The 19,036-nt window shown below is 40.9% G+C and overlaps 1 protein-coding gene across 1 annotated transcript in view; it reads right to left on the reverse strand.

Annotated features, from left to right (window-relative positions):
- Positions 1-19,036, reverse strand: part of SPOCK1 (SPARC (osteonectin), cwcv and kazal like domains proteoglycan 1) — a 556,326-nt gene that overhangs the window by 189,549 nt on the left and 347,741 nt on the right. The window contains exon 5 of the mRNA XM_056847707.1: positions 4,109-4,241. Coding sequence (XP_056703685.1) covers positions 4,109-4,241 — 133 coding nt within the window. The remainder of the gene's footprint in view (positions 1-4,108; positions 4,242-19,036) is intronic.

The following is a 19,036-nucleotide window of genomic DNA, read 5'->3' on the forward strand; positions in this document are numbered from 1 at the left end:
ATCCATCTGTATCTATAGTGATGCTTTAAGGAACTGCTGTTATTGTAATTATCTGGAGCAATGTATTAACATTCAAACTTTGGTTACTTATAAAGGACAGTGTAATTAAAGTTATACAAGACTTTCCGTGTAGGAAATGCTATAAAATTATCATAGAGGTTTCAAATTCTAATTATTGTACACAATAAAGTCAGTCTCTAGTATTGGAATCATTTTTTTCATTGTTATTGAATGCCGGACCAGTGTGCTCTATATCTTCATGACAGAAAGCATCCAAAATCTGATTACCAGCAAATACTAAAGCCCGGCTGCCAGGGGGTGCACAGCAAGCCAAAATGCTACTGCTGGTGTTCATCTGCTAGAAGAAAATATGGTATAAATGCTGCCATCCATCATTGCCAGAAAATGACCAATTAGGTTGTACTGGGATACAAACTAATCTTATTGACCATTTGGGTTCCTCACAGTCATCCAGGTAGCAAGTGTTTCAGCAAGGAACCACAGTTAACTCACAAATATTATTTGTCCCTCTGGCTGACAAACTTGCAGCTGTTGAGATTCAAGCTTTGTGGAAATGGAAAGAGTCACTCTGGTGAATGCTGTGATCTCATTCAATACAATAATTCTGTCAGCGAAGTGGGAGCCATGAGAGCGCTTGAAACAGAAACACTGGGACCATCTATTAGAACTGTTTGCCCTGCTGTGGCAAGCCAAAATAAAGGAATACTGATAGCCATCTGACAGTGGCTTTGGTTATCATAAACCCGCTCCATCATGTAGTACACTGACATTCCCATTTAAGAGTTGGCATGATTGTATGTTCCCTTTAAGAATAGCCTGTGTAGCATGCAGGAGATTAAACTGAAAATGCTGAAAACTATGAACAGCTGAAAACTGCTGGCTGTCAAACAGATTCATAAATAAACTAGAGCATGTGTATTCATAACTTTTCTAATTATATATCTTTAATTATAATTATTATATATGTTCAGATAGAGCCAACATCAGCACTGAGAAAAAATCCCCCTTTGGCTTCCATTCATGATATATTCCACAAAAAGCCCAGTCATTATTGTATGAAAACAAACTGCAGAAATTGCCCATGGGCCCAAATTCTATCCCAGGAGCTCCTTTTACAAAGACTCAAGGCAGTGTTCAGGAGTATCAGGAAGATGGTCGTACAAAATCCTTGATCTGCTACATTTAGCCTCTATGGGACAACTCCTTTTATGTACGCCAGGTTCATAAGAAAGCTGTATTTAGGGAACTACAATATAATTTCCATATCAGACATATCATCTCTGTGTTAAAATGCAAAAGAGATAATCCAAAATGCCAGTTCTCCTACTTGAAATTCTGTCAAGCTTATTAAAGTGTTTTGCTTACTGAACCCTAGAATATTCACTGAAAGTCAGACACTAAAATTACCTGATAATTACTTAAATTCATCAACATTTTATTTGCTAGGATGTTAAATCTTGACCTTTAGTTTCACAGCAGTTGTTTGAAACAATTTAGATTGCATGGAAAATGAAACCTTGTGTGAAGTCAAACAGCTGAAATAAATGCCAAGCCCATAAAAGCAGGCAGTGTTGAGAACCACGTGAGTAATATTACAGAAAAAATTATCCTGAATTACACTTGTCAGCTTTGCATTTCTCCTCAGAGAACAGCCGTGATGTACCATTTACTAATTGGAAACACAGTAGGTTTCAAGCAGGAAATGGCTGTTGATGGCTTCTGTGAAGCACTTCAGTCTCTGTAGAAATTAGTACTCCCTACTAACGACACCAAACGATGCTCCAATGCAACTCAAAACCTCTGGTCTTCATGAATATTTTGACTTTGGTGTGTGGGTTTTTGCTGAATTTGAGAGCTTGTTATAATTTGCAAGAACTGGATCTACAAGAAAGATTACGTGGGGCAAGTGTATTTGAAAATAAGTTGAATAAAACTGAATAGGTCTATTCGTGCTGCCTTTAAGAGAAACTAGGGACAAAATGTGGTTGTCTTACAAGGTCCTAAGCCACTGATATAATATTGCACAAAAATGCACAGATATGGATGAGACATGATCGATTACATGTATCAGTGCAAGTCAAGACCTTCTTTCCTCTTGAAGTTTACAGACAGGTGGGAGAGGTATGTCTTTCACAAAGACGTAAGGCAACAGTAGGAGTAATTTGATGTCTTTATTATCACTAGTAGACTCAAAAATAAGCCACGAAAGTTTGGCGAACAAATAGCTTCAATGATTCTGGATCAAAAACTATTTAGAGATAATGATAAAAAAATATCAAAAAGGCTACTGAAAGATCTGGAACTCAGCCCGAATCACACAATAAACACCTGTTAAGCCAGTGAAACAGATCTGACTGAATATACAATAAAATACATTTACTATGGATTTATCAAGTCAATTCCAATTTGTTTTATCTGAGGCATATTCTAAGTGGCTAAGAAGAATATGGAAGGCAGAAAAATCGCAGGAGCATGGATATCTATTTGTGGATGAAAAAACTCAGAAAGAATCAGCAACAGAAAATGCACTTTGGGTGTGTGCACTAGTGAAGCAGGACAAGGGAATGAGCAGCAGAATGTATTGAATTGAAACAGCAACCCCCATATTGCTATGGGATGGAAAGGGGGTGACATTTTTAAATGTAATTTAATACTGTTAACATTTTAAAAAGAAACACAGGCTTGGAAAGTTCATGGATACCAAAATATTTCCAGCTGAGACTGTTGAGCATCTAAAACCTTGTATCGCTGGCCTTTTCTTCAGATATATCTCACTTTTGTCAGTGATCTGGAATACTTCTGCTGAATTATCCTTTTTGATTTATCTACAATGTACCTCTTCCTTAAGTTTAAACTTCTACATCAGACTTCTAGCTCCCACTAGGGATGTTGAGAACTTGGCAGGCAAGAGCATTTCTTCAGATCATTACAATCAGATATGAGATGAACCTCAGAGGTCCTCACCTCACCCCCATCTGACATGCAGCTACTGACCAGGTCTGTAGCTGCGAAGTAGCTGTGGTTGCTATTTTTACTTTCTTTATGATTTATCACATGACAGACCCCTCCCTACAACTGGGGCACTTGCTTTGAAAATATGCATATGAAGATGCTCTATACTTGGCCATCAAAGTCAGTATCATCTACTCAGACTGGGCAGCAGCTCTCTGGGGTGTCAGGCTCAGGTCTTTCCCATCACTGCTTGATCCTTAACTGGAAATGCTGGGGATTGAACCTGGGACCTTCTGCATGCCAAGAAGATGCTCTACCACTGAGCCACAGTCCCTACTTTTTGCCACACCATCAATGTTAATTAGCTGGTGAGTCAAGGGGAGACATCCATGGGGGTACTAAATCCTGTATACACATCATTCTTCTTCATTTGTTTCAGCATTTTTCTCCTAATCCGCGTCTAACTTGAGTACATTGCTTCAAACAGAACACATCTAGTTAGTAAGGGAATGGGTGGGAAGGAAATGGTGTACTGGAATATATGGTGTATGGAACGCAAAAGGAGCCACACTATTATGCTGCTTCTAAATTCTATTTCCGCTGTGAAGTCAAATGTTACACTTTCCACCAAGGTTTTTACTCTCTAACAACTATGCAGTGAGTGATATGAATGCAGTGCAGGATCATTCATTTTAATGCTATATCATAAAGAAAAGGAAATATAGAGCAACATAAAGCCACAGATTTACATAACAGGTGTCTTCAATCAATTGTTACTGCTTTCTCCTCACACTCTAAATATAAACGTGACTTCATTACCATACGCAAGAAGTCTGGAATCAGATCTGGCACTTCCACAATATACCTAAATCCACACCCCCACACACACCACCACCAGTGCTGGTTCTTGACCTTGATGGTGCTCTAGTAACAGAAAATTCAGCCCGAGAGATTGCTAGACTGAGGAAACCCTACTGAACTTATTGATGTTTCACAATCTTACTCACAGAAAATAACACAACAGTTCTCCTGACCCATAATCATCTACTAAAAGATCAAATGGCTTGGGTTTGAATACTGTATCGGGGTTTTTAAATCCTTGTAGCTGTGAGGCTATTATATTGTGTGCCGTTACCTTGGTTGTGTAACTATGTCCATCAGAGCCACACACAGAGCTGGCATGTGTAAGGGGACATGGCTTGCATTTTACTAAATTAGCTGGTCCAGTCCAATGCCTCTGAGGAAGGTTTCCTTTCTTTTGTCGAAGGCTGGAAAAGAGAAGAAGAGATATGCTACTAAAAGAAGATTATTGGAAAAATTAGTCTGTACTAGTAAATATGGTCAAAACCCATAGTTTTGGCCAAGCACATTTCAAGGCCAACCAAGAGGTTCCTCAACAATTATTAGCTTGTAATTAATAGTAATAATAATTTCAAGATGCAGTCTTTTCAACTGAAAATAGAACACACATGAACACACGAAGCTGCCTTATACTGAATCAGAACCTTGGTCCATCAAAGTAAGTATTGTCTAAGACCAGCAGCAGCTCTCCAGGGTCTCAGGCAGAGGTCTTTTACATCACCTACTTTCCTAGTCCCTTTAACTGGAGATGCCATGGATTGAACCTGGGACCTTCTGCATGCCAAGCATATGCTCTTCCACTGAGCCACAGCCCCCTCCCCCAATTAAAAACCAAAGACTTATCACAGATTCCACGTGTATTAGATCAGGGATGTATAGACTAAAAAAGTCTTGAAAATGGGATGGGAAGACTCAACCATCTATACCAAAGCTTCTTAAACTGTGGGTTGCAACCCCATACAGGGTCACATAAGTGAATGTGGGGGTCATGAAAAATTTGGCAATAGTAAAAGGTTTCTTTATGATTTATTATCAGTAAATGTTTGATTTGTATACCTACTTTATATGCCTATATAACCAGGGTTGCATAAATATTTCTCAGGAGAAAAGGGGTTGTGAGTGGAAAAAGTTTAAGAAGCCCTGGTCTATACAATTTGGCTCCCCAATATACCCAGAAAACAGAAAGCTGGCTGGGAGAAGAATTTTTAACCTAACTTTTCCCATGGCAAAGAACTTCCCAAATATAAATGTTCTTAATCTCTTAGTTGCCTTGGTGGCCCCGATGAAGGCAAAAAGCTGGTGTATAAATTTTACTTATAAATGAGGGAAATGTTTTAAAAAGAAACAATTTACTGTAAGAGGAATTGTACAATCTTAAAAAAACTGTTCAGTGATTTAAATCTAGGCCAATTTCATCCCCACAATTAATTACAAGATGAAATATTTGCAGTACTACTATTTTTCTATTTTTTCTATTCAGTTAGGTTTTATCCTGTCTCTAACAATAAACTATTCAAGGAATATACAATTAAGCCAAATTATTTTAATTAAAGCACACACATACAATGCATATACTTGAAATTGGAAAAATGCAATTTTCCTGAAATTAGAAAAATGCAATTTTTCTGAAGTCATCCCTGTGACCTCTCTTCTGTACTCACAGAGACGACTACTACCATGTTCACTTCCCCCTGGTTCTTTGTTAAGTGCTCTATTTTTGGATTAAGAATATTTTCTAAAGCCTTTAAGAAGCTTTCACTGTACAGCTACATCTAAAATTTAAATAAGGAAGGGCTACCATAAAAGTGATTTTGATTATCTTACTTTTTTCCTCCAATGCATTTTCTGCTTTATTAAAAGGTAAAGGTCCCCTGTGCAAGCACCGGGTCATTCCTGACCCATGGGGTGACGTCACATCCCGACATTTCCAAGACAGACTTTGTTTGCGGGGTGGTTTGCCAGTGCCTTCCCCAGTCATCTTCCCTTTACTCCCAGCAAGCTGGGTACTCATCTGACCGACCTCGGAAGGATGGAAGGCTGAGTCAACCTTGAGCCGGCTACCTGAAACCGACTTCCGTCGGGATCGAACTCAGGTCGTGAACAGAGCTTTTGACTACAGTACTGCAGCTTACCATTCCGCCCTACGAGGCTCTCTGCTTTATTAACTTTCTTCAAATACAGATTTCCCTTACTTGCTGAATTCTAACTTGCTTTTGTATCACACAGTGGTAACATGATTCCTAAACAAACATTAATTTATTATTGAAAACTCCCTCTGCCCTGGAATAACCAATATTATCAATGTTCTTGTTAGCTATATGTGACTATAGCTTTTTACAGGACTGACACAGCAATCCTAAAGGGGGGTGTCAAGGAGGTCCGGCCTGCTCTCCAGCAAACCGGTTCCTCTTTGGGTCAAAAGTTGCCAAATGTTTTCCTAAGAAAACCCAAACTTTCCACTGGGCTTCAGGACTCCCCTTAAAGCACAATGCGGGTAGACTCTGCTACCTTGTCGAGGAGACTCGGTCTGCTCTCTAGCAGGCCGGTTCCTCTTTAGTTCAAAGTCACCAAATGTTTTCCTAAGAAAACCCAAATTCCTTACTGAGCTCCAGGATTCCCCTTTTGAGCGCAGCAGAGGTATATTGCCACCGGCTCCCAATTCCAAAAGGCTGGCTTTCCAAGGGATGAGCTGAGAGCTACTCTTCCCCAGCCAGTTTCCCAAAGTCAAAACAAGCAAAACCCATCCCTGCAGAGTAGAGCTTCTGCCAGGGGAGGCTTATTGCCACAAAACACTAGGGTAGGTGGTTTCCCACACACACACACACACTCAGGCACTTGGATTTAGCCCTGAGACCCAAAAAAGGTTTCTCAGACTTCAATATAAAGTCTATAAGTTTATTTAATAAAATGTGCTCGTTACAGGAAAGGAAATTATTTGTGAGGCAGATAGCATAAAAACAAGAAATCTTAGCAATCTCTAACTTCACAGTAATTCTTTAAGTTTCAGGCAAAAATAGGCAAAGTTTCCAATAGAGTAACAAATGCAAGGTTTTAGTTGATTTATAGTTACCAAGAACCAGGTTTGGTCCTAACACGCAGAGTGTCAGTCCTTCATAGTTGCCAAAAGATGATGATCGCTTGGGGACATGCCAGCACGTCCCCCTCCCAAGCTTCATGATTTTTGATCAGAACAGAGTCCATATTTATCTCTCTCATCTCATTGGGTGATGGCCATTCGCCCCAATGAGATCGTTGAGAATGCAATAAACTTGTAAGGTATTTGGCATGACACCTCTAGGCCTTTTGAAGTTAAGGATGTATTTGCATCTCTGCAGCAATGCAAAACATCTGGGCTCCTTCAAGCTTTTGAGATGTCAGGCTTCTAACAGGATTGTCACCAAAAGAACAGATAGCTGATTTACAATAGGAAGGCTTTGAAATGGAGGTGCTTTGAAGTGGAGGTGGCACCCCACACCTTTCCCCCCAAACTGAAGTGGCTTCCCATGGGAAATGGAAATGGTTTCCCACGGGAATGATTTGTGAGAGAGCTGGTCAAGACATAGTAGGCTGCAGCCTGAACCAAAGTTTGGTGATCAGAAGAAGAGCAAGGTTGCTTTTCTTTACAGGGGGGAATGGCCTTAGGAGATGGTGTGACCCCTGCACTGGTGTTAGTGCCACTTGCATCAGCTAAATGGGCACTAATGCTGGTGCAGGGCCACTTACGCCAGCACTAGGGAGCCATACGGCAGTGTTTCTCCAGTGCAAGAACTCACATTGGAGCCAAAGGGGGTGTTCCGGGGGGGGGGCTGATTTTAGTCTGCCCCCTGAGCCCTTTCGCTCCGGGAACACCCTTTTGCCAGCATGAACTTGCACCTGCAAAAATGGTGGTGCAGCCCTGTGAAACTACATAGAGCAGTTTCATGAGGGTTGGGAGAAATAACATTTTTGGCTTGCTGGCCTGGGCAGCAAGCTTGTCAGGAGGCAGCGCAGCTGCGCAGTTCCCAGGCCCACCACAACTACCTCCCCCCCTTAGGACTGCACTGTGAATTGAGTAAAGTGTAGACACTGAATCTGTCACCCTGTCTCTACTGTTATTACACCTGTCTATGCTCCAGTAGCAAAATATTTGATTTTCCTGTGGTTTGCTAATGTGTGTATGTTTATCACATTAGGACGCTACCCAAACGCCAGTGGTTAACTAAATAATAACAGTGAGCAAACACATCTCCATAGTATATCAGGCTCACTGATAATAAAACCAGGGTATAGTCCTAACCAGAATTTAAGACCAGAGTTGTGAAGGTGGTCACAGATGTCAAACATGGCAAGTCAGATAAATGTCTTATTTTAGAAAACACATTTAGAGATATACATTTGACAAACATTACGTAAGTATTTATTTTAAAATTCTTTTAAAAAGGTTATTTAAATGGTTCTTGTAGGTTATCCGGGCTGTGTAACCGTGGTCTTGGAATTTTCTTTCCTGACGTTTCGCCAGCAACTGTGGCAGGCATCTTCAGAGTAGTAACACTGAAGGACAGTGTCTCTCAGTGTCAAGGGTGTAGGAAGAGTAATATATAGTCAGAAAGGGGTTGGGTTTCAGCTCAAACCCAACCCCTTTCTGACTATATATTACTCTTCCTACACCCTTGACACTGAGAGACACTGTCCTTCAGTGTTACTACTCTGAAGATGCCTGCCACAGTTGCTGGCGAAACGTCAGGAAAGAAAATTCCAAGACCACGGTTACACAGCCCGGATAACCTACAAGAACCAATGAACTCTGACCGTGAAAGCCTTCAACGTTATTTAAATGATTTGTTAATTTCCTTTTAAAATGTGTTCACTGCTTAATCAAATAGTTGCAGTTAATGGAACTAGAAATTACTCTCGCTAAGTTTAATGTTTCCCCACATTTCTTATTTTGCCATGTATTACAGAAATATTGCTTTGTATTTTGTACAGAGGAACAAAAATAAAAGCAATACATTTAGGGCTGCCAACCTCCAGGTAGTCAACAGGTAAGTTACAGCACTCTTGCTCAATATATTAACAATATTATCTAGAATTCAAAAGAAACCAATAGTCTATATATTTTTTATGCCTATATGGGCAAATTTACTAAGTTAAGTGTTAAAGTCACACTATAACCATGGACTATATATTCACCTAAAAATTCTTTCCAAATAATACAGTAAATAATCTCCACTGTTTTAGTATAAAGTATTCAAGGTCATACAAAGAAAAGTAAATCTCACTGTAGCACCAATATTACAAAATAACATATAAGTGTACACAGTCATATTCCAGTTCATAAAAAATAGTCCATATAGGATCAGTCCATGGAGCTCCCGCCGGAGTCTCCGTAGTTCCTGCTGCTTGTCAGTTCCTGTAAATGCTGCGCGCGTATAACCAGTGCAAAGTGCACTTTATATACCTTAGAAAGAGGGATAAGAGGATACATTATCTCAAAGAAATGACGTGCTTTCTGGATATCATTCACGTTTCAATAAGCTTTCATCAGCTCTTTACTCGGTCTTAATTTCCATAATATTAGTAACCTCTTGCTTGGACCTCAGTGGGTTCCTAGGAATAACTATACTATCTATGAGGCTAGTCCAGGTAGTAGCAGAAAATCTCCTGCTATTTCAACTGATCTCCAGCCAATAGAGATCAGTTCACCTGGAGAAAATGTCTGCTTTCGCAATTGGACTCTATGGCATTGAAGTCCCTCCCCTCCCCAAACCCTGACCTCCTCAGGCTCCACCCAAAAAACCTCCCACTGGTGGCAAAGAGGGACATGGCAACCCTAAATACATCCCATTTAAGAGCAATTATGAATCATGTTCCACTTGTAATGGGTGCCACACCAAAATGGTTGCTAAAGGAGGTGAGGCCAAGCACAAAATGTTGTGCGTGGTGGTGTGGGTGGGGGAAGAGATGTGTGTGTGTGTAAAGTGACGTCAAGTCGCAGCCAAGTTATGGCGACCCCTTTTGGGGTTTTCATGGCAAGAGACTAACAGAGGTGGTTTGCCAGTGCCTTCCTCTGCACAGCAACATTGGTATTCATTGGTGGTCTCCCATCCAAATACTAACCAGGGTTGACCCTGCTTAGCTTCTGAGATCTGACGAGATCAGGCTAGCCTGGGCCATCCAGGTCAGGGTGGGGAAGAGATGAGGTACAATAAAAAATCTGGGTGGTAGCAGCTTTTCAAAATTTCATGTAGAAGTCTTGCCAAGTTCTATTTAAGTGAAGATGGTAAGGACTGAACCGGAAACAAAACATGTGGCCCTCTACTCAGCCACAGGCCTTTCGTATGAGAGTCAGAGAGACAGTTCTTTTGTTACAGCACCAAAGAAGTTGCAGTACTCTTTCATCAGCAAAGTCTCTATCTGCCTCAACTACCCCACTACACAAGGGCAAAGGCTTCCCACATGCCTTGTACATCGCTCAAGGAGCACTCTTGATTTCTTGGCCTTATATATAGCCTAATCAATTACAAAAATAGATGTGTATAGTTACTAAGTTTCCAATATTGTTGATGATAAAAACATTGTTAATGACCAATAATAAACCAGATGCTTTGTGGACTGATTGGCCTTCTTCAGTGGTCATATATACAATTACAATTATTATAAAGACACATCCAGAAATACATGTAAAAGGTGCGCTATAAAGCAATAACCTGATATATTGTGTGGTCTGTTGTCACTTATTGTTGTATACCATGGATAGTTCACCAATGGAATTGGCTCACACAAAAGTCTTGCAATGTATTCCTAATGTTGTACAGGTGTGTATACTATCAACCAGTAATAAAGCATATTGAACATGTCAGGGAGAGGGACATGGCTCAGATCTGTGACCCTGAAGGCACCTCCCAACAACAAGACTGCCTTCATCTCATATTCCCACAGACTGCAAGAGCAAAAATAAACTCCCTTCCTGCTTTGTGAAAGATGTGCAAAATAATAGTAACAAATTCCATACACTACCATACTCACCAAGGACTTTTTACTTCCCTTACATGACTCACAGCCCCTTCCTGAGCTTTCAGCGGTTGGGGACGGTGTGGCTGAGGCACCGCCGAGGCGCCTCCTAAGCCGTTCCCCGGCCACCGAAAAACTTTAAAAAGCCTTAAAAAATATTTTTAAAATATCCAGAAATTTCCCAGGCCACAGTTGGCAACCCTACTTTTGAACATCATTTTACACTGCTGAAAGGGGGAATTGCTGGAAAGGATGGGCACTTTATATCACCTTCCTGTCTCTGCCTCAACAATCCTGCTTTAACCATGATTAAAAAGATAAGCAGCGCCTCACCTCACTTTGCCTTATTTGATATTGGTTTTCTGGACATCGAAACACTGACTGGTATAAATTCCATATCAGACCAGTAAAAGCAGTAGCTTTGTCCTTCCTCAAAAAACATATCAGGGCAGTTAGCATACATAAGGAATACATTTCAAAGCATCACTGAAAGACTTTATCATGGTTTCAGAAAGAATGTGTACGGATGCTCTTTAAAGCAATTCCAAATCACCTTGCAATCTGCTGCACAATACCAAGTCTGATGTGATGTCACATTCAGCTGTTAAAATAATATAAATTCTATTCTTTCATTTCAGCTCCTGCTTTTTCCCTCCCACTTCAACTTTTGTCACAGTGATAAATAGTACCATTAGGAGGCTTGTGTCCACAGAAGCAGCCCCACCACAGCGACGAAAAGAAAAGCCTGCAGTGAACAGCATTACTACCTTTATCAAAAAAGCAGCTCTCTCAGGAGTATGAGGACGTTAATCATCAAGAAGGCATTCACCTTCAAAATATCTATTAATTAACTTAAGCGAACAACACAATGTGCTAGATTCAGCCAGAAGGGGTGGGGTTGTTGGTTTCCAGAAAACAACAACCCATCTGTTTTGTGTGTGTGTGTGTGTGTGTGTTTTCTGCTGTTGGTTGTGAGGGGTGGGTTGGCTAGGAAAAAGATAGTTTGTAAACCTGCCTCTGTTACAGTAGTCGGTTCATGAAGGCTTACCCTTTCCGAGGTAGAACTCTTGCAAGATTCCTAGCCAAAGCCCAACACATATAGTGAGAGTCAACTGCACAAAGCGTAAAAATAAAAGAGCGGCTCTGACTGCTAGGGATCTGAGATGAAACCAGGGACCACAGTTGACAAGCTATATGCAAATCCTATTGCGTTTTTTTAATCAGACGTCTCATGCCATTTCACTGCACTGTTCTATATTGTTTAATCTGCTTTGAGTCTTAATGAGAAAGGCAAGCTCTGAATAAAATAAAATAAAAGGGTCCAATCCATTAAAAATAGAGTAAAAAATGTACACCCCACACATGGTACTATGTGTTTCTTGTATTTATGTATTTTAACCACCCTAGAGTCTCATTAGAATTCTGAAAATGCATCTTTTCCCACCCCAAAAAATTAGTTGCTATAATTGCAGATATACTTGAACATGTGGTCACTACATTTCAAAGAGAACTTGATGCTCAACTAATGTCTCACATCTCTATTTTAACAGTATGCCGTGATTCAGATATATACTAACCAGTGGTAGGCTTTGCATGATAGAGGAGCAGCATAGGTGCCTCTCTTCTCTTCTATTGGCCTAAAATAATATATGATGGAGAATCAATAGATGTGGCCCCTCTGCTAATGCAGAATCTGTAGGTGAGGCCTCTCTATTTGCTCAGTTTGTGAAACATGATGGAGATCAAATAGAAAATTACATGGATACTGTATACATGGAAACTGCTTTCATGAGAAAAATCTGCATCATACAATACTTTAGGTCATGGTTAAAGTAACATGTGAAATGTGTCATAGGTGTCTTATTCTGAATCAGACTCTTTGTCCATCAAAGTCAGTATTGTCTACTCAGACTGGCAGCAGCAATCCAGGGTCTCAAGCAGAATTTTTTTCACATCACCTACTGCCAGATCCTTCAGCTGGAGATGCTGGGGATTGTACCTGGGACCTTCTGCACACCAAGAAGATGCTTTACCACTGAGCCACGGCCCCTCCCACTCTATTTAGATAGTGTCACCCACTACCTAAGTAAATATGTAATGAGACATGCGTCTCTTGGTGATTACGAGGAAACATGCTCATTAGGGTTGTGCATGTCAATGTACCTGAACTGTCCAGAGGGATATACCCTCCAACTAAAAAATGCCAGCTTCTACAGCTACTTATTGGGCTTTTGAAGAAGACTCCTCACCTGCACGGATGAGCAATCTCCTTCACAAGAGCTGCCTTGGTCATGACTTCGGCTGGCTCCAATATCACCCCCCTCTGAAAACCTGTTCTCAAACTGAAGGTCGCCCCAAGTAGAGGCTTCGTTTTCCTGCACCGTGACCATCTCTTGAAATCAGATTTTTGATGACTATAATAAAGGACTGTTCACAGGATGTCATTTGCCACCAAAAGAAATGTTTTCCATGGCTTATTTTTCTTGCATTTAAGCCTTTGCCCTCAGTTTGGAAGTTAATTTACATGGACATCATGCTATGTGCTTCAGATACGAAGAGAGCCCCAGACTTTGATGTGCCAGCCTGCCAATCAGCTCTTTCTGCCAGTCCTTGACAACACTAAACTTCTGAACCTGAAAATGGATGGACAGCTCGGCTCGCGAATGCCTGGAGGATGGCTATGACCCCTTTGCTGGCCCATAAAACTGGACCCCCTGTCCCAAAGTTCACCAAACTTCGGTGACTATCTAAGAAGAGTCCCTTGCAGCCATGCTGCAAATTTGGTGACTCTACCTCCATAAATGTCCCCCACAGGAGGGTTGAAAAAAAATCCCCATAGACTATAATGGGCCCATGTTTTTCCCGGTAAACCCGGAAATAAGCCGAATACCCATATTTACCAGTGTAGGTATTTGGCTTATTCAGGGTTTACCCCCCCCCCCAAAAAAAAAATTGGGCCCAACAAACCCGAACCCAAACTTTCCTGAATTTTTTTTTTGAATGACCTTAATCTCATAGTTTTAAGCACCTCAAGGCTGAATCAACAACAGGGTGCCTTCTTTTGTTTACCTTTTTATGATATACAAAATAAGCTGTGCTATAGGGCCTGCAAGGCTTCTATTCTATTACTCACTAGGTGTTGCTGTAGCACTGTTTGCTTTTTATGTGGGCATTTAATTTTTAAGCCTTAACAAGGTAACATCCACTGGAAATACTTGTCCTCGATTCATTTTCTATGTAGGGATGAAACACCGATCTAATTTTGTAGGACAAGCTGAATTCATTTTTTGCAAAGCAGAAGGAAAAAGGGTCGGGAATGAACCAGAATCTGCAGAGATCGAAGAACGACTGCAAAATATGATAGCAGGCATTTCTCCTCATATAAAATGTCATTCTGTGATCTGTAGGTATACATCTAGTATTATATAGCCCACATACCTTTAGTATCTTCCATGAGTGAGACATGTCTCTCGGCCAGTCTTACTTATTCTTTACATACTGAGGACCTGAAGAAATAGATGACCTTCAGTGCAATCCTAAAAACACTTTCCTGGGAGTAAGCCCAATTAGATAGACCTGTTTAGGATTGGTTTTGAGTCCAACAATAACAAAGAAATAGGGTTGCCAGGTCCTCCCTGGCCACTGGTGGGGGATGGGGAGCAGGGATGCCAGATCTGGGTTGGGAAACTCCTGATGATTTGGGGATGGAGCCTGGGGAAGACAAAGACCTCAGTGGGGTACAATGCCATAGAATCCACCCTCCAAAGCATCCATTTTCTCCAGGGGAACTGATCTCTATAGTCTGGAGATGAGCTGTAATTCCAGGGGATCCCCAGGTCCCCCTGGAGGCTAGCATCCTTACAAAGAAAAGTGGGGTAAAATATTTTATAATAAGTAAGTGCAATTTTACAAAGCTAGTGGTCAAATTACAGCTTGAAAAAAAACCCAGGATTTCCATCACATCTTGACTGAGCATACGTCTGTGAAATTACTGATTTCCAAACCAAATTTAAACCTAGAAAACAGCTGAAATAGGCATATACCCCCCACCCCAGTTTTAAATATTGAGTGCTTCTCTCACTGTGAGGTCCTGGACTTCTACAAGCTGATGATAGATTGAGTCATACCATACAGCATCCATCACTTTCCCACCAACTCAGTGGATGCAATTAGTCCACATTTTCTGCCATTCATCTGTTTACTCTTATGTGATTCTGCTTAATCCATCAACTTGTCCGCTAATGTGGCTTCTTAGAAACAAAAGAAGAATTAAACGTGCTCTTATAACATTCTCAGGTTGAAAATGTAATGGTGATGGTATTGAGACAGATACTGGCTGCAGAAGATCACAGTTATGAAGAACTAGCAGCCTTCTATAGGTTTGTTTTGGGTTTTTTTTGCCGTCAAGTCACATCTGACTTATGGTGACCCATGGTGGGGTTTTCAAGGCAAGAGACATTCAGAGGTGGCTTGCCATTGTCTGCCTCTGCGTCATGAACCTGGTATTCCTTGGAGGTCCATCCAAATACTTGCCAGGGTCGACCCTGCTTAGCCTCTGAGATCTGGTGAGATCAGGCTAGCCTGACCTATCCAGGTCAGGGTGCTACGGGCAATATACATATTTATATGATGAGTGTGAGAATGGGCCAACTAAGAGATATCATTAAAAAAACCTTTTAATTGCTAGCAAGTTTAGCAACTGTTCTAACAGAAGTTGCTTACATTCCATTTAAAACCAATAGAGGAACACAAAAACAAATGTATTAGTTGCCACATGTAGTCCTATAATCATGGCACCTATGTGCATTCAGCAGAAATTTTCTTATCTTTCTTTAAACTCATCTGATATTAAATATCCAGAGTAGGACACTTTTTATGTTTCAAATAAGAGTTTAAAAATCCTCCAAGTACCCACATACATTTTTATGTAGCAAAAAAAATCCTCTTGTTCCAGAAGCTACAGGTTAAAATCACATATTATAAAAGAATGATTTTCTCCCCAAACTGCTTTTTTCTAGATTTTTTTTGGTCTAGCTGTTGGTAATCTTTTGACAAACAAATTCAATTTATTAGAAAGAGGTGTTTTAAGAAAAAAATATTGCAAAGCTTCTGCTTTAAAAAGCTGTGTTTATACTAAAATGTCAAAAACATCCTAGATTTTCAGTGCAATGCTAAACAGAGTTATACTCTTTTAAGTCCACTGACTTTAGTAGACTTAGAAGGGTATAACTCTGCCTATGTTAAGCTATTAGAGCTGTTTCAATTATGAATGTTTTGTCTTTTCAGCTTGACAAAGACGTGGTTCATTTTACTTTTATCTCTCTGTCCTGCTCGGTTCCAAGAGTGTAAAAGCTTTGAGTCAAAGTATGACCTGTCAGAATTCAGAACCAAGACAAGAAACTGTATTTTTATTATCTTATTTCTGTCTGCCTGGAAATGTTATCACCTATGTGGCATTCATATTATCTCACAGGTTCAAAAAACCTAGACTTTAAACATCCACAGCAAGGTTCCTGTAATATGTCTTACTAAAGAGATAGTGTTCCAATTTATAGCTGTTCTTGGGAGTAAATAGAATTCATGTACTGTCTCTGGAAAACACATCCTTCAAATTTTAATGCTTGCAATGTTTTCATATATCATGCCTATAACGATTTAATTCTTCTAAAGCGTGAGCTTGAAACAGAGAGATACATTATACAAGGGATGTTGTTAAGTGATCGATTGGCTTAAGACTTAAACAGCTCAAAACACTTAACTAGGGTTGCCAGTTGCAACCAAGAAATTGTTGTTATGTTTTCAAATTTCTTGATGAAACTCAGCAACTATGCCCCATTTCTCTGCCCATATATCCCCAGTTATTCCCCCCTACCCTTCTCCTCCACCTGCTGCAGCTAGACTCCTTGCTACTCTAAGCAGGAAGAGGAAAGGATAAAGGAACTAGAAAAACAGACAGAAAACCCTCAGGTTCTGAGTCTTATGTTGCTATCAAAAAGCTATTAGAGCAACGGTTCTATGAAAAAAGCCCACAAGAAAATTGCCAACAGAAAAAAACCCACAGTCATAAATTAAGTAATTGTTAATGTTAATAGTTGTGAAAGTTATGTTATGGGTTGTAAAAATTATGTTATGGCTGTAATTTCTTAAAAACAAAAATAATAATATTAAGTATTCAAATGTGAGTATTTTTCTGTGTGGGCTTTCCCCCATGTGAGCTTCTTTCCGTGTGGGCTTCTTTCCATGTGGGGTTGTTCCATGTGGGTTTTTTTCCGTGTGGGCTTTTTTCCGTGTAGGCTTTTTTCTTGTGTGCATTTATGACCGTGGGGTTTATTTTTGTAAACAATTTTCTTGTGGGCTTTTTTCACGTGGGTTTTTTTCTGGTTACTTAGAGCAACAACCTAGAAGCTGCAACCCCTATGGCTAACATAAGAAAACAACCTTGAAGCACGCAAAGAACTCCTTAAGACTGGAAACAGTGTGAGCTATGCCAGTTCAATGACAAAAAAATGAAACCAGTTATTTACTTCCAGTTCTTCCCAAAAGCTCACAGAAGTATCTTAACAACAAACCCTTGAGTTAGGTAAAGCTGAGAAAGTGACTTAGACCAAGGTGTGAGCCTCACATCTGAGGACCAAACTACATATTACATGGGGCTGCCATAGATGATGGCATTCTATGTTGCGTTTCCCCCTGTGGAGCCAGTGGCACATTTACAGAGGTGAAAGGACTTCTGCCTTGGATGCCACTTTTGCAGCTCTTACCCCAAAGCAGCCTGAAATGGCCCCTGAGCTCCCGCTCTTGGGGGATCCCATCTCCCCCAGAAGCAGAATGTTAGAGGCATATCAGGCTACCTTGGGAAGAAGGAAATACAAAAGGCATATGCTGCAGGCAGACGCCCATGTGCTTGCTGCCCCAGGGCTAATTTGGGAAGTTAGCTCCATCAGCAAAACCCAACCATAATAAATGCATTACACAAATAATAACTAAACTTGTTTCTTTGGAGAAAATGCGGCCACAACTTATTTATTGGCAACAGCTTGCAATAGCCTTGGCACGGCATGGGGGCTGTATCAGATACACCAGCCAACCCCAATGAGGCATGATGTACCCGCTGGAGGTAGGAAGGGATGGCAGTACTGGGATTTTCACCTGGAAGTGAGCCACTTGGTGATTCCCCCGCCACTTGGGAGAAGGCATTCTGGACCACCCCAAGCTGGGCATGTATCACCGCAAGCCTCTCCTAAAACCCCTTATTGGAATCTCCTAAAGCCAAGGAAAGGGGCATGCAGGCCACTTTCCCCAATAAACTGACTACAGCCCCATGCCTCACCACCTAAGTTGTTACAATTGAATGTATAACCATAAACAGCATAACCAAAAGGGGAGGGAGGGTCGGGACAAAGCTGGAGATGGACTGTGCCCATTGGAGAGCTGCCCCTAAATTTATACTGGAGAGGCAGACCAGAGGGAAAACTCCTCTTCCCCAATCCGCCTGCCCCAGCTCTGCTGCTCCCATAGGCCTATTTTGAACCTGCTGGGAGAGCTCTATTGGCCGAGCCAGGAGCTACCAGCCAGTTCAGCAAAAAAGCCATGTGGCCACAAATTGCTCTGCCCGGCCCGATGCTCAGTTGAGCCACCGCCCTCCCATGCTTCCCTCCGCCTTCTTCCCAGCCCAGGCCAGCAAAACAGGCTCCTGGTGATCCTGGGAACCTACGCTTGTGGAAATGCACTGTTGGATCCATCCCATAGTCATCCTATGACATGACTATTACATCATGAAGTTCCCTGCCAGATCACTTGCCAGGTAGCAAGGGTCACGGGATATGGTGAACAGTGGTAAATGAAAAACCATACTCAGAGTAATGGGGTGTATGGTTTGGCACCGAGTGGAGATTTGCTTGTAGGTTTTCAGTACCCAGGTCCCTAGACTGTACCTCCACACTAGCTTTACACTGGAAACAATGTTATAAACATTGCAGGGATGTAACAATAGCATAGATGGTGCTAAGCCAATGCTCATCTTTACATAATTATGTGTTTGGAATTCTCAGAGGGCTCATTGTGATCAAAAAAGGATATTATGTTACTTGTTCTTTATCTTCGGTCCTCTGGGACCAATCCAACAACATCATTCCATTAGAATCTAAAAGTTCGCGTAATGTTTTCCTAAAATGTTTATTGATCAAGACTTTATAATTTTCTTCTGTATTTT

Source organism: Euleptes europaea, chromosome 1, assembly GCF_029931775.1.
Source record: "Euleptes europaea isolate rEulEur1 chromosome 1, rEulEur1.hap1, whole genome shotgun sequence".
Taxonomy (NCBI): Eukaryota; Metazoa; Chordata; class Lepidosauria; order Squamata; family Sphaerodactylidae; genus Euleptes; species Euleptes europaea.